The following is a 12792-nucleotide window of genomic DNA, read 5'->3' as shown; positions in this document are numbered from 1 at the left end:
ACCTGACTACTAACTTTTCATATCATGAAACGAGTCATTGCTGCTCATGAGGGTATTTCCCGGTGATTTGTTTTGGTTTTTTTTGGAAACTCATTTTGAAGTTGTGGCCAACAACTGCACGCAAGTGTCTTTATTTAGGACCGCGGTGTCAGATGAGTTCAATTTATTCGCAGGGAGACACACATGGAGATTCTAATTGAAGCCACTTTTGATCATAATAAGGTCAAAGATGTTTTGATCAGATGCATTAAATCAAATGTTATGGCAGCACTGAAAATAGACGGGGTGGGATGAGATGATCTGCCTCATCCTTTATGTCCAACTAGGACAGAACACTTCTTGATAAAACTACAATCTGGTTTTCATTTTAAAACAACAAACATTTAGATTTTTGTAAGGATTTAAGTCAAAGAACAGAGGATGTTAAGAGGTTAACTGTGAACAAAAGTCTCCCATGACTCAATAACAACTGATGACACGACGCACAACGAGTGTTACCCACCCTGCTCTGCTGCTGCTGGGGGGGTCAACAGTCAACGCTCCAGAGCTGCTGCTGTAATGTGTAACTCTGAAGGTGTGAATGTGTGAAACTCATGAGATCTGAATGTTTTGTGCTGAGTCATGGTAAAGAAAAGACTAAATCTTTATGTTGTATAACAGTTCCACACTGACCCTGTACTAAACACATTAGCAGGCTACAACATGGTGATTATTTTTACGATGTTGACAAAGCTACACAATGGAGTCCATTAGGTAAAACCAGCAGATACAGTAGTTTGGGTACTAACCGTAATGGTGTTGATATTCCTCCGCATTTGTTTTCATTTCTGAGTGCCTCACAGAATATGGTTAAACTTGGGGGTTGGATGTGACCAGCTCTAATGGACTTCTTTGTAAAAAACGGGATCTGTGATGTTTGTTATCACGATATGAGAGCAGAGCTACAAGTACTTTCTGGAGAGGGGAAAGTGTTGGTTATGGGGGTTGGGTCTTTTTTTATGCATCTGTTAAAGTTACTGCATCACACATGACTGTTTCAAATTAAAAGCCAAGTTTCTGTCCACATTTTACAAGGACAGAAACTTCTAATTTCCTAACTATTGTGAAATATCTGCAGGGATAGTACAGCAACAAAAGCTGGACATACACACACCGGCAGTGATGTATGACATTAATACTTATATGAGTAATCCATAACGACAAAGGTATGAAGGATAGGGTGATTATATTGTTGGCTTCATTAAATTAAAGCAGCAGAAATGTACATTGTGTAGGGATAGTTCAACATTTTTGGCAAATTGGCCCATTGCCATAATCATAATCATAATAATAGTTTTAGCAGTAGGTTCGTTACCTTTAATTGTCGGTGCAAGCTATTTTTAGAACGGCGGAGCAGAGCCGTGAGCTGCTCAGAGCTACGCTACGGAGGCTCATTATGGGATTTCTTGGTTTCCCTCATCAAACTCATCAAATACACAATCCAACAACTCCACAACGCTCTGGTGGACAAGTCGTGACAATTAAAGGTAACAAACCTACTGCTATGACTATAGGGATTATGGGAAATGGGACAATTTGCCAAAATGTTGAACTATCCCTTTAACCGACAGACACCAGGGGTTTACCCACTCTTGTATTTTCATCTGTCTGCATCTGGGGGCCGGTCTTTCTCTGTACTGTGCTGACCACGCCCTCTGCCATTATTGGAGACCAGGGTTTTATATGAGGATATACAGCAGCTTATGGCAATACTGATCTGATCACACACACTCCTGTGGTTAATGAACGTGTGTTTGATTTGTTTCCTCACCTCGTTTCTTTTGGCCACTCGTCGGGCCACGATCAGCTGGATCATCCCACGTTTGTTGCCTTCTGTTGACATGGATTTGCGAAGCGTCTCCATGGCGTCTTGGTTGGTTTTGCCCAATAGCGACTCCCCGTTGACGGCGATCAACTGGTCGTTCACTCGAAGTCGCCCGTCCTGTTGGGAACATAAAAAAAACAAATCAATCTTTTAATTCCTAATAGCACATAAAACAGTACAATGCATGCTGTGTCATATCTCCAACTTAATAACAAGCTTGATCTCCTCTAATGGTCTGATAGCTTCACTCTCAGAGTTTCCTGTTTGTAGCCGTGATCTAATCTCTATCAGAGTGAGCTTTGAAGTCCATTATCATGAGCCGTCAACACCAGCTTGTTTTGTATGGAAAACAAGTTGAAAGACTATTGAGGTTGACTGCAGCAGAAAATAAGGCACTTTGAGCTCATAGATCTTATCACTGATGAAGTTTTATTTTTCTTTACAGCCGCTGAGTCACTTTCCCTGTTCGACGTTAAACCACTGGAGGTTCACACAGGAACGTGGCTTTCAGCTGCTTGTTAAGCCCTGACATTTGTAAAAATTCATGTTTAAAATTCAAAACTCATCAAGCGACTGCACAGACTGTCTAACGTGAAGTGTCAGAAGACGACGAAATGCATACAAATACATTCAATTTATTCTACGAGGAAAGTCAGCGGCGCCACTCCCCAAGGATCAGGCCTAGGCGCCCAAACAGTCTTCACTGAGGCGCTGGTGATCCAAATAAATTAGGAAAAAACCTCTCTTAGAAGAACGGATGCTACATTTGGAACCTTTCTTGATGATAAATTAAATTGGAAATCACACATAAATTATGTCAAATCCAAAATGTCAAAATCCATTGCAATTCTTCATAAAGCTTTCCTCTCTCAACAATCACTATTCACATTATATTATTCATTAATTGCCCCTTGTATGACATATTGCATTGAGGTCTGGGGAAACACATACAGAACAAATACAAATTCTATTTTTTATTGCAAAAAAAGGCTATAAGAACCATCAGTAATAAACCTTTCCGTGAGCCAACCAACTCACTATTTAGTCACCTGAACATTTTGAAATTCAGGGACTTAGTTGATTACATTACAATACAAACCATGTACAAAGCAAAAAATAAACTTCTTCCTCAAGATATCCAGAATCTGTTTAAAATGAAGGATTCCGGTTATAACCTGAGAAGACCACTATTATTTGAGAAACCAAAGACTCGAACTACTGTAAAAAAATCACTGTCTTTCTGTTAGAGGGGTTAACATCTGGAGAAAAAAAAAAACTTTATAAGAACATCATAATTTCTCGTTACAGTATGGAAAATTAAGTTCAATGATTTTGTACAATTTTAGGTTATGCGCTGTGTACAATTCTTTATTTTGTTGTTATCAGAAATGTAAGTGTACTGATTAATTTCAAATGTCTATGATCTGATCCTATTGTATTAATGCGTATATATATATATATATATATATATATTTTTTTTTTAAGGTAAAAGGGGTAGGGGTATATAAGGTTTGGCTTCAACCTACACCCTTTCGGTTATATAAACTTGATATACCGAAATAAATAAATTCATTCATTCATTCATTCATACTTCCACCACACCACATCACATCGTAGGGTCTTCATCTATCTCACCTTGCATGCCGCCCCTCCGTTGATGATGGATTTGACGAAGATGCCCAGGTCGGCGTGGTTCTCCTTGGAGCGGTTGCCTTTGACGCTGACGCCCAAACCCGCTGAACCCGAGTCACTGAGGGGGATCTCGAAGGTCAAGAACTCGCGTGTGCCATCTGGAGTCAGGACCAGTTCATCCTCCTCTGTCTTCTTTGAGAGAAACAACAAAGAGATGGGTTCATAATATAAAAAAAACAAAACACACACACCGTCCTAAAAATGACCCCCTTACCCAATGAGCAATAACAAAAACTTCATATCTTGGGGTCATGTACATTACGTACGGTTAATTGCTCATAAGATAATTAATTATTAATTATAGAAAAACATTCATGCATTATTCCAGCTTTAAGCAGTAACACAACCCCCCCTCCCCCCGTCAGCCCTGCACAGCTCTCACCGTGTTCCTGAGGGTTAGCCCAAGGGCCAAAGTTAAATGGACATTCATTTGGCTGCTTGAAGTTAATGAAAAGTGCTGGCACATAAATTGCAGCAGGGCAGATAGTGGGGAGGTAAATCAAGTGCACAAGCTCATTAGCTGCATCAGATATATTAGTGTTAAACAGAGCAGAGCTCCTAAGTGTTAAATCAGGTACTTAGTAAAAGCAGGTGGGGAGATATAGTTGTATAATCAAGACACAATGCTCAGGTTCGTTAACACAGAAGCATGTGGTTGTTTAAACCCCGTAGGAAAGAGTCATCTCTGGGTTAGAGAGGGATGTTATCAGACTGTGGATGTGTTGTGTTGTTATTGTTGTTGCTGTTGTTGTCTTTGGTTTTCTGTGCTGAAGAATGAGGAGGGCTGAATCAGCACTGGCACACAGTCACAATGAGGCGGGAAGAGGAAGACTGAGACTATGAAGATCAAAAGTGATTCATTAATATGTGAAGCTCCTGATTTACATATGAAACAGAGGTAGTTGTGTGTTGTTTGCCTCTGATGCACAGCAGCCCCAGGCCACTTTTTATCCAAACTTCTGAGCGTCTGCAGCTACACTGAAGTCCTGTTTGCAACATGAGAGGAATTTCAAGTTCAGCAGCACAGCTCCACTGCTGGGAAATAACACAACGGCATCCTGTTTCTGCTCCAACGCATCACAATGAATGAACGCATTAACGATGGAGTCGTACAAACTTCAACTATATGAAAATCACGACAATCAACAAAAAGGATTCCTGGTTATAAACACTTCTGTGTGTTTACCTCTAACCTTAAACCTGTGGCTTCATGGTACACTTGGTTTTTAAATTTAAAGCCTTTGAAATGTCACATTTACACAGAAATATCCATAAATGATCAATTGTGTTAATGTCTGCTGCCGGATTTTGGACTATAATCCTCTAATTCTTCAATAAAACACAAACCAAACCTACAAGACAATATTAAATAGTATTGAATATCATGATGTTATCCAGCATGTGCAACATTTTTCATCACGTTTCATCATGCTTCTTTCTTTCTTCTTTCCCACTCCTTTGCCAACCTTAACTTTGCTGTTTAGAACCAGCATCACTTAAACATGAAGCATGAACTACAATACTAGATTATTATAAAAAGAAAAGAAAAAACCCTGAAACATAAAAGACAATAATGTAATTATGTAGGCTATCATTAAGACATATAATTACCACATAAAATATATTACGCATTATCAAACAAACTACAACAAACATATACAATTCCAATAACACCATATATTGTGATATTTTTGGGCAAGACTATATTGAGATATCACATTTTGAATATCACCTGCTTATCGCACACCTGACCTAAACTTACAGATGTTTTGGAAGCAATGAACCCATTTCAGCCTTCAAAATAAAAGCTGATTCCAATCTTTAGACCTTCATTTAAAGAACAGGAGGAGTGCACTTTACCTAAAGGACAAATTCAACACATCATGCACCTGGCTTGTGATACCAAGTGCGTCAAACTGGCAGTAAACTTCCCGGCAACACTACACGAACACAGCAGCCTAATTGACATGTTGAGTGCTCTCTCTTTCTCTCTCCTCTGTCTCTCTCCTCCCCTCCACAACAGGTGCTTCTCTCACTCTTTTCTCTGTATTCATTCTCCCTCTCTCTTCCAAGCCGAACAATAAAAAGCTATTCTCTCGTGCTTGTTATTTGACAGCTGTCCTATGAATAGATGGGTGCGTGCACGCTCGCGCCTGGCAATTATTGTGCACGCCTAATGAATTCAATCATCGGGCTCGGTGTCAGCATGTCATTAGCTCCCTTTGTTTGCTGGGAGAGAGATGGAATTGCTCTGGGTGGAACGGAGAAGGGAGAAAGAGGGATGGAGGGAGAGGAGGAGGAAGAGGAGGAGGGTAAAACAAGGATGTACGGGGTAAGAAGGAAAGGGAGGGCACAGAGGGAAGGAAAGAGGATGATAAAGAAAGGACAGGCAGGGATGATGAGCTGTCAGGGTGGTGTGCATGTCTCGGAAAGACAAATAAATACTAGGCTACCTGGAATAGCCTATATTCTACATAATTAAAAACAAAGAAGGAGAAATTGGATATTAGCAACGAATTTGTGGAAAGTGCTGAGGAATAATAACACTTTAAGACAACAGGGGTTTCATTATTTTGGGACTTAAAGTCAAATTCAATCTTGTCTGAATTAAATTTAAGGGTAATCAGTGACAACTTAATCCTCTTAAATGTACAATGGCTCGACTAAGAAAATAAGGAAACAGGAAATACTTGTTAAGACTCAAAAATAAAACAGATTTGTCCTCTGAGGGGTAAAAATATGACCATTAACGATGAATAGTGTCAATAATAAAGCAGACAAATCATCATTTGAATGAGTTTCATTTTCACTCAGTAAAATATCAGAGTTAGTTTCAATTGCACTGTCTATAAACACAATTTTTTTGTAAGTAGCCTATAAAAATAATAGTTTACACTCAGCTAAATCCAGCTAATCTAGCTAGCCAAAGCTACTGGCCCTTGTCTGTTGTTTTTGAGCATCACAGACATTTAGCAGATAGTGAACATCAGTCTTAGGAAAAATTAGGAAAACCACTAAACACAATGTTTTTATGCATGTCACATGAAAAGCTCTGAGTGTTGGATGTGCAACTGCAAACATAAAGCTAGCTTTAGTGCTAAAGTTTCACTGTATAATTTTCAATCAAATCAAATCACTATTATATTCCTATTAAAAGTTAAAGGAACTGTGGAGCAGCTTCTTGCTACTCTGTGAAAACCCAAACAATTAGCAATTAGGTTAGTTAAATTAGGTCTGCCATGATTTTATCCCATTCATTTACTATTTACTTACACAAATAACATGACAGTGTAGGCTACTCTTCAGGCTACACATTCTATTCTTCTCATTCAGCCTATTATTGACCCAGGACATATCTTCCTAGGCCTATAGCCCATTCATTATAGTTGTATATGTAGGATTATACTTTATCTTATCTTTATTCCTGTAATGTAATGTAATGTAATGGGGGGTTTGTCATTGTCTGTTAGAGACTAGTCCTATTATTTATTTGATACCATTTATTTTTTAATAGCCTAGATAATGTAGCTAATGCTAGGCCTGTACTAGAAAATAAGTATTTTGTTTAAATAAAGAAACGTGAACTAAAGCAAAAATGGTGATAAAAATCTAAATGAGATATAGTCAAACATTTGGCTTATTTAAGACATTTCCAGATGTTTTCAAAGACTTGAATAATGAGGGAGGAATTTAAAAAAGGAAAGAAAGAAAGAAGGAGAGAACGGGAGTAAAGAAAACACAAAGTGAGCCGAGTTGAGTGAAGGTGAGGGGAGGCAGAGGAGTGATGGGCTGGGGAGGAGGGACAGAGACAAATAGAGCGAGGGTGAAAAGGCGAGGAGCCGCGGAGAAAAAGGGTAAAAAAAGGAGGAGAGAGTGCGAGCATGACAATGACAGAGTGAGCGAGCGCGCGGGTGTGAATGAAAGGCAGGCGGAGAGAGAGATGAATCCATGTGGAACACAAAAGGAGACAGACGCCGCCAACCTCTCTCCCACTGTACGTCTGTATCTCTCGCTCTCCCCTCTCTCCATCTTCTTCCCCCTCCACCTTTTTTTTCACCTGTCTTTTTATACTGCTCTCCACTTTCTTACACTTTTTTTCCTTAAAAACATCTCCCTCTGCTCATTTTCTTTCCCCCCACCCCCCTCTGCAACCTCCTCTCGCTATAACCTTCATTTTCCCTCTCTAGCTTTCCACCACCTCTCCGTCTCCTCTTCGCTTTTCCTTTCTTCTTCTTCCCTTTTGTTTCTAAGAGCGTCTGTCTGTTTTATGAAGAGCAACGATATTCTGTTTGTGTTGCCTGAAAACAGAGATTTTGAAAACATCAGTGCAGATAAATCTCTGAACGCCGGCCTTGTGTTTTGCTGTTGACAGAGTAAACACTCTATCACTTTTCCCTGCTCCTCTTTCCCTCTCTCTCTCTCCATCATTTGCCTCTTTCTGAGCCCCAATCCCTAGCATTTAAAGGGATAGTTCAACATTTTGGCAAATTGGCCCATTGCCATAATCCCTATAGTCATAGCAGTAGGTTCATTACCTTTAATTGTCGGTGCAAGCTATTTTTAGAACGGCGGAGCAGAGCCGTGAGCTGCTCAGAGCTACGCTACGGAGGCTAATGGGATTTCTTGGTTTCTCTCATCAAACTCATCAAATACACAATCCAACAACTCCACAACGCTCTGGTGGACAAGTTGGGACCTGCACATTCACCACGCTATGAGATAATAACACAACGTTACCAGACAGAGTTGTTTTAGAGGGAAATACAGAGACTGCTTGATGAAAAACTGTCCCTGAAGGCAACGTGCATCAGCGGTTTTGCATGAATTTACCTCTACAACAACTCAGTCTGGTAACGTTGTGTTATTATCTCATAGCGTGGTGAATGTGCAGGTCACAACTTGTCCACCAGAGCATTGTGGAGTTGCTGGATTGTGTATTTGATGAGGGAAACCAAGAAATCCCATGAGCCTCCGTAGCGTAGCTCTTAGCAGCTCACGGCTCTGCTCCGCCGTTCTAAAAATAGCTTGCACCGACAATTAAAGGTAACAAACCTACTGCTATGACTATAGGGATTATGGCAATGAGCCAATTTGCCAAAATATTGAACTATCCCTTTAAGTACAATTAAACCCTGTAGTCTTTTCCACTTCCTTCCTCTTCTTCCTCTCCACTGCTAAGACAATTCGCGGGTCGACGGTATAAGCTCAACTTTGGCCAGAACAGACTTGTTGATTTGATGACATCTGGGAAAGTTGGTTAGATTGAAAGAGAGAGAGAGAGAGAGAGAGGAAGGGAAGTGAAAAAAAGCAAAGAAAGAGATGGAGGAGGTGGAGAGAGGTGAGGAGGAGGCAGTGAAGGGTGTAATTGGCGAAGGGAAGTCAGGCGTGGAGAGCATTGTTGGCTGCCTACTGTAGCACAATCTATCTCCTCTTATTCATACTCTCACTCTCTCTCCATCCCTCCTCCTCCTCCTCCTCCTCTTCATACCTACTGTACCTGTGCCATCTACACCAAACGGCCAAAAGTGTGTGGACACACCTACTCACACCTGTGCTACAATAAAAGATAAAAATATACAAATGAGACCAAAAAAAACTCGATGCTCTCTGCTCTTCTTCGTCTTCTTCGTCTTCCCACCACTCTCTTCCTCCTCCTCATCTTGCCTGCTGTCCTCCTTTATTTCCTTTGCTTCTTTTCTTCTATTCATGTCTAACCCCCCTCTCCCCCTCCCTCTCTCCCTCTCTCCCTCACCCTCACCTGTCCTCCCCTCCCCTCCATCTCTCCGACGCGTCTCGCTGTAGCTTCATGCTGATAGACCATGAATATCAAATACCTGTGCGATCGACGGAGCCGAGACTGGCACAGCACGGAGGAAGAGGCAGGTGTGTGTGTGTGTGTGTGTGTGTTAGAGAGATAAAGCAGGTCTGTGTGTGTCTATAGGTGGATATGTGTCAATGCAAATGCACAAAGCGGTGTGTGTGTGTGTGTGTGTGTGCGTGCTCTCTGCAAATGTCATCCTTAGGTACTGTGCATGCATACGCCTGCATACACCACTTCATCTGCCAACACATAGGGGGATACTGCATGTAGGCAAAGACATGACTGATACACACACACACACACACACACAGTCAGCTGTCCCCTTCAAGCCCTCTCTCTCTCTCTCTCTAGTTCCCTATCGGACAGTCAAACACAATGTGACTCGCTCTTTACGGCTCCACAAGCCACTGGAAACCATTTATAACCTCATCCAACCTCCAGCAATTACAGCAGCAGCTGCTCCCAGTCACTCCACGTATGTGTGAGCATGCTTATGTGTGAACGTAGTAATGGTGCAAGTACATCTGAGGCGCTATATGTGTGTGTGTGTGTGCATGTGTATGCGCTTGTGTGAAGATCGCCATATGGCTCGTGTGTATGTGTGTTTTTTTAAGCCCACTATGGGTAAAAGCCTGGGTATAGCCTATGTAATCGTATACCGTGAGTATGTGTGTGAAGTATGCTGTAATGTGTGTGTGTGTGTGTGTATATGGGCCAGGTGGCGGCTTGAAACATCACTTTAATTAAGCCGGAGAGGCCGCTCCCTCTCTGATTGACTCGTACGTGTCATCAACAGGCCGCTATGCCGAACACGGAAACAGCGAAGAGCCCACGCCGCCACGGAGCTGCAGCTATTAATCACTGCGGCTTTTCTCCTGCTGCACTAACAATGATGCAAAAGTTATGCAACTTCAAAGACGATTCCCTGTTGTGTTAAAAAGTCTACACGCTCTAATGCACCCAAAGCATATTAGTATAATTCTGCTTTTATTCCCAGAGCATTCTAATGATGGAGCTGGTTGACGTGGCGCATTTTAACTACTCGAGTGTTTGATTGTAACGTCAAATTTTATTGCTTTATAATACTATTCATATGTAAACATGAATCTGCAAAGTAACGGGCAACAGCAGTAAAAAGTTCAATATTGCCGACTGAAATGTGGCGTATAGAGGCAGGAATACTATAATATAATGTAGCATTGATGCAGTGCAACTAAATCAACAGTGCAGATTAATAGAAGACTGGAATAATACCTTCAATACCATACTAACCTTCAAAATGGATCTTTTGTTACATTTCATTCATACACTGATGTGTTTTGATTATGACTTCAGTCAATACTGCTTTGTTTTTGTATTGACATAACAGTAAAGTGACATAGTATATTTGAAGGGAGTGAGAATAATCCCCATAGAGCTGCTGTCATGGATGAAAACTGTTGACGTACATTTGTTTTAAACCTCGACTGCCGCGCCCACACAGTCCATTCATCACATATGAACCGAGCCTCTGCACAGATGTTTAAATAAAATATAGCACAGAGGAAGATTTACTAACTACGTATGTGATAACTATGCAAATGCATTGATTTTTTGTGATGCTACATTGTACTGCTTCATCAGTTTTGGTGTGTTATGCAGCGGCCAAATGCACAGTGTGCTTACTTTACAACAGCAATGATGTGTAGTGTACTGAACATATTGTGTTTTGCTGAGCTGCAAAGTTAGTTTTATTGTATTAGCTCATATAAAAAAGTCCAAATGTATCATGCACTGACTATTTTTCGACACACACACACACACACATACAGCACCATCTTAAAACCTGTCAGTCATATAGTATCTATGCAGCGTCATGCACACAGTCAACACATGTTCTGCTCCGCTCCAGTGCTACATCATGGCATCAAGAAAAAGCCCCTCGTCAGTGCACGGCGACGCGTGAACAGATTGCTGCTTGGTAACAACTCCGTGTGCTGAGGGAAGGGGGGGAAACATGCGCGTGTGATAGATAGCATCTTGGCACGGTGCTGCTGCAGCACCGCCGCCGCCGCTGATGGCTTTTCAATATAGCATTGCAGTAATTTTCCATAAGCCTGTGTGACTAATGGCGTAAACAATGGAGCCGAATGTTCACGTTATGGGTCCATTATAGAACTATCAGGGCAGGCATGTAAAGACGGATGCCTTTGATCAGCGCTCTATTGTAGGAGCCAGGTGCAGGGAAGAGGATTTGCGTCTTAAAGTGTGTCTTAAGTGTGTGTGAGAGTGCAAAAGAGGAGGTGGGGAGGGGTGGGGGGGAGATAAAGAGAGGAAGGAGGGAGTGAAATAAAGAGATGGAGCAGTAATAAAGAGAGAAACAAGAGAAACACAAAGGAAATTGAACAGGCGAGAGGATACGAGCTGTTGAGAAAGAGACAGAGGAAACCCAGCAGAGTGTTTTGTTTTTACAGACCATTGGAAAAGCAATGAATTGCTTAAATGACTCCCAGTCTTTTTGTGCAACCACCCAAACTATCTCATTTGCCTCTGATGCCTTTTTCTCACCCCCCCCCAGCCACCCACCCACCCACCCAATGCAGCATTAATGACCCAAGCTGGTGACGTCATGCAACAAGTTACCTCAATCAGCCAATGGGGTTTCCCGGCTATCACCGGCTGCCTCGGATGCTGCAGGGAGCAGTCAAGAGTCAACAAGTTAGAGACACACCACGGCTCCTCAGATAGAGAGCAGCTACTGACAACAAGTCAATACAGGGATGTGATGAGGGACCCAGTGTTCAAACATGGAGAGTCAGGGGTTGTGTTAAAGTCACAGCCGATTGGGTTAGAGATAGAGAAACACAAATGCAACCCGAGCGAGCGACGTTAGCCGAGTTTATAATGAATCGAGCAGAAATGAGCTTTTTTTTTTTTTTTAAGCTTGGTCCTCCCTAAAAAACATGTGGAGTTGAGTAAAGTATTAGCCACCCACATGCTCGAAAAGCCGAACACAACAAGTCGAGTGTCACCCAACTAATGACAGCCTCTAGTGGGCTGCTGGAAAAACGTGGGTGATTTTTGGGTCATTGGAGCGATTTCAAGAAGTGAGTGCTTTTTCCACTTCAGTTGTTGCATTTTGTCTGCCGCCTAACCCTCGACACCGCTCCCCCTCTCTCTCTCTCTCTCTCAGGATGAGTCAGGCCGTGCCAACCTCGAAAATCCTCCAGCTGGAGCACCGGGCGAAACCTGCAGACTAAAGCTGAATACATATAATATTCAGTTTAGTTTTTTCCCCACTAATTGCGCTTCTGTGTTGAATCTGTGCGCCGTAGTGAGAGGGAATGAAACGATTATTGAAATAAACATCAAGCGTTTTCCATTAAGCCACACGAAGCCCTGTGTGCGACCTCAGCTGAAACCTATTTTCTTCGTG

General features: G+C 41.8%; 1 protein-coding gene across 5 annotated transcripts in view; it reads right to left on the bottom strand.

Annotated features, from left to right (window-relative positions):
* pard3ab (par-3 family cell polarity regulator alpha, b) overlaps positions 1-12792 on the bottom strand; it is a 296671-nt gene that overhangs the window by 114142 nt on the left and 169737 nt on the right. For 2 of the 5 annotated variants that reach the window (XM_083990939.1, XM_083990941.1), the window contains exons 13-15: positions 12000-12047; positions 3500-3688; positions 1811-1981 (exon numbers count right to left, since the gene is read on the bottom strand). In XM_083990939.1, the coding sequence (XP_083847065.1) occupies positions 1811-1981; positions 3500-3688; positions 12000-12047 (408 nt within the window). The remainder of the gene's footprint in view (positions 1-1810; positions 1982-3499; positions 3689-11999; positions 12048-12792) is intronic. The other 3 variants (XM_083990940.1, XM_083990942.1, XM_083990943.1) reach the window with 3 other exon arrangements.

The sequence above is a fragment of the Trachurus trachurus genome (genome assembly GCF_905171665.1).
Source record: "Trachurus trachurus genome assembly, chromosome: 17".
NCBI lineage: Eukaryota > Metazoa > Chordata > Actinopteri > Carangiformes > Carangidae > Trachurus > Trachurus trachurus.
Note: the sequence above shows the minus strand (reverse complement) of the source record. Positions and strands in the feature narration are given on the sequence as shown.